Source organism: Guillardia theta (genome assembly GCF_000315625.1).
Source record: "Guillardia theta CCMP2712 unplaced genomic scaffold GUITHscaffold_110, whole genome shotgun sequence".
Lineage (NCBI taxonomy): Eukaryota > Cryptophyceae > Pyrenomonadales > Geminigeraceae > Guillardia > Guillardia theta.
In genome coordinates this window covers 59079-60989 of record NW_005434564.1, presented here as the reverse complement: position 1 = coordinate 60989, position 1911 = coordinate 59079, and the positions used below count along the sequence as shown (strand labels likewise).

The window sequence follows — 1911 nt, the reverse complement described above, 5'->3', positions numbered from 1 at the left end:
TCTCTCCTCCTCCTCCTCCTCCTCCTCCTCCTCCTCCTCCTCCTCCTCCTCCTCCTCCTCCTCCTCCTCCTCCTCCTCCTCCTCCTCCTCCTCCTCCTCCTCCTCCTCCTCCTCCTCCTCCTCCTCCTCCTCCTCCTCTTCCTCCTCCTCCTCCTCTTCCTCCTCCTCTCTCATGATCTTTTCCTCCAGACATCATCGATGTCGCAAGTGTGATCGCGGACAATCTTGGCGCTTCGATCGTCCACGTCTCCTGCTCCAGCATCCTTCTCTACCGCCCAGCCCCCGGCATCCAAGACGCAATCATCATCCCGTACTTCCTCCTTCTTCTTCCCTTCTTGCCCCCAACGCTTCCTCCTGTATCCCCTCTCTCACTCCCTCACTCCCTAAATTCTCCCTCCCTCCCTCCTCTTATTTCTACCTTACTCCCTGATTCTCCCCTCCTCCCTCCCTCCTACTTTCATCCCTCCCTCCTTCGCTTCCTCGTTCCCTCCTTCTGTCCTCCACTAGTTCCTTACACCGCCCCTTCTCCCTTTCCTTCTTTCCTTTCCTCCTCTCGCTCTCCCTCACAGTGCGACAGGGAGGACGACGATTTCGAGCTGCCGGTGGAGCTTGCGGAGCTGACAGACATGAGCCGGGTGATCCAACTGGTGAGGAGGAGGAGGAGGAGGAGGAGAAGGAGGAGGAACCTTGACCGGACTTTGCAGAAGGACGACGAGGAAGAGGAGGAGCAGGAGGAGCAGGAAATTAAGGGGATGGGGCCATAGGAGGAGAAAGGGCTACAAGGAAATGTGAAGAACTCTTGAACGAACAAGTTGGGTGCAACGGGGCAGAGGAAGCGGAGGGGAGGGGAGGGAGTTGCAGGAATTTGTAGAGGAAGGAGATGTAATCGATCTACACGTCAAGGATTGTTCTCTGAATCGCAAAGTCTCTGGTGCTCGTTGCCACCTGCCTGGCACGTCATCCTCCTCCTCTGTTTCCCCTCCTCTTAACCCGCATCCTTCCTCCTCGTCGATCGCCCTCTCAACCACCACCACCACCGCAACCACCAACACCTCCTCATCATCCTCATCATCCTCATCATCGGCATCATCATCAACATCAGCAGCAGCAGCAGCAGCAGCAGCAGCAGCAGCAGCAGCAGCAGCAGCAGCAGCAGCAGCAGCAGCAGCAGCAGCAGCAGCAGCAGCAGCAGCAGCAGCATTAGCATCATCATCATCATCATCATCATCATCATCATCATCATCATCATCATCATCATCGTCATCATCGTCATCATCGTCATGCTCACCTCTCTCCTCGACTTCCCTCTCACCTCTATGGGTCGGAGTCTTGTCCTGCTTTCGAGATTCCCCTCATCCCAAGAAAACTCCAAAGTCTCAGAGATCGCCGAGCGAGCAGTCAAACTTCTCTCGTCCGTTGCCTCCTGCTCACAGCAGGACACTGTCAGATCAAGTTGGGGGGAGAGAAGGAGGAGGAAGGAGAGGGAGAAGAGGGAGAAAGAGGAGGAGGGTATAGGAAGGAGCAGGAGGGGAAATAGAAAGTAGTAGACCGTTTCGTCATGCATGCTACGGATGGAAGGGGTTGTGCGCTTGCGAACGCTGCAACCAGTCAGGGAGGGAGGAGAGGAGGAAAAAGATTAGAAGTGAGAAAGAGGATAAGAATAGTGAAAGAGGAGGAAGAGGAGGAAAAGAGGAAGAGAAATAGAAGAAAGAGGAGGAGCAGGAGGAGCAGGAGGAGCAGGAGGAGCAGGTCGTGGTGGTGGAGGAGGAGGTGGAGGAGGAGAGACAATTGAGACGGGCAAGGGGAAGAGGGAGGACCTGAAAGTTGTGTGAGAGTGTCGATGCTGAGCACTGCGGTGCTTGCTCTCCCACTCATACAACAGATCTCTTCCTCCTCCTCCTCCTCCTCCTC

The 1911-nt window shown here is 55.5% G+C and overlaps 1 protein-coding gene across 1 annotated transcript in view; it reads left to right on the top strand.

The window, feature by feature from the left end:
• Window positions 1-764, top strand: part of GUITHDRAFT_145772 (hypothetical protein) — a gene marked incomplete at both ends in the record, with an annotated part of 2433 nt that extends 1669 nt beyond the window's left edge. The window contains 3 exons of the mRNA XM_005823329.1: window positions 190-310; window positions 578-647; window positions 705-764. Of these exons, the coding sequence (XP_005823386.1) occupies window positions 190-310; window positions 578-647; window positions 705-764 (251 nt within the window). The remainder of the gene's footprint in view (window positions 1-189; window positions 311-577; window positions 648-704) is intronic.
• Between the last annotated feature and the right edge of the window lie 1147 nt (window positions 765-1911).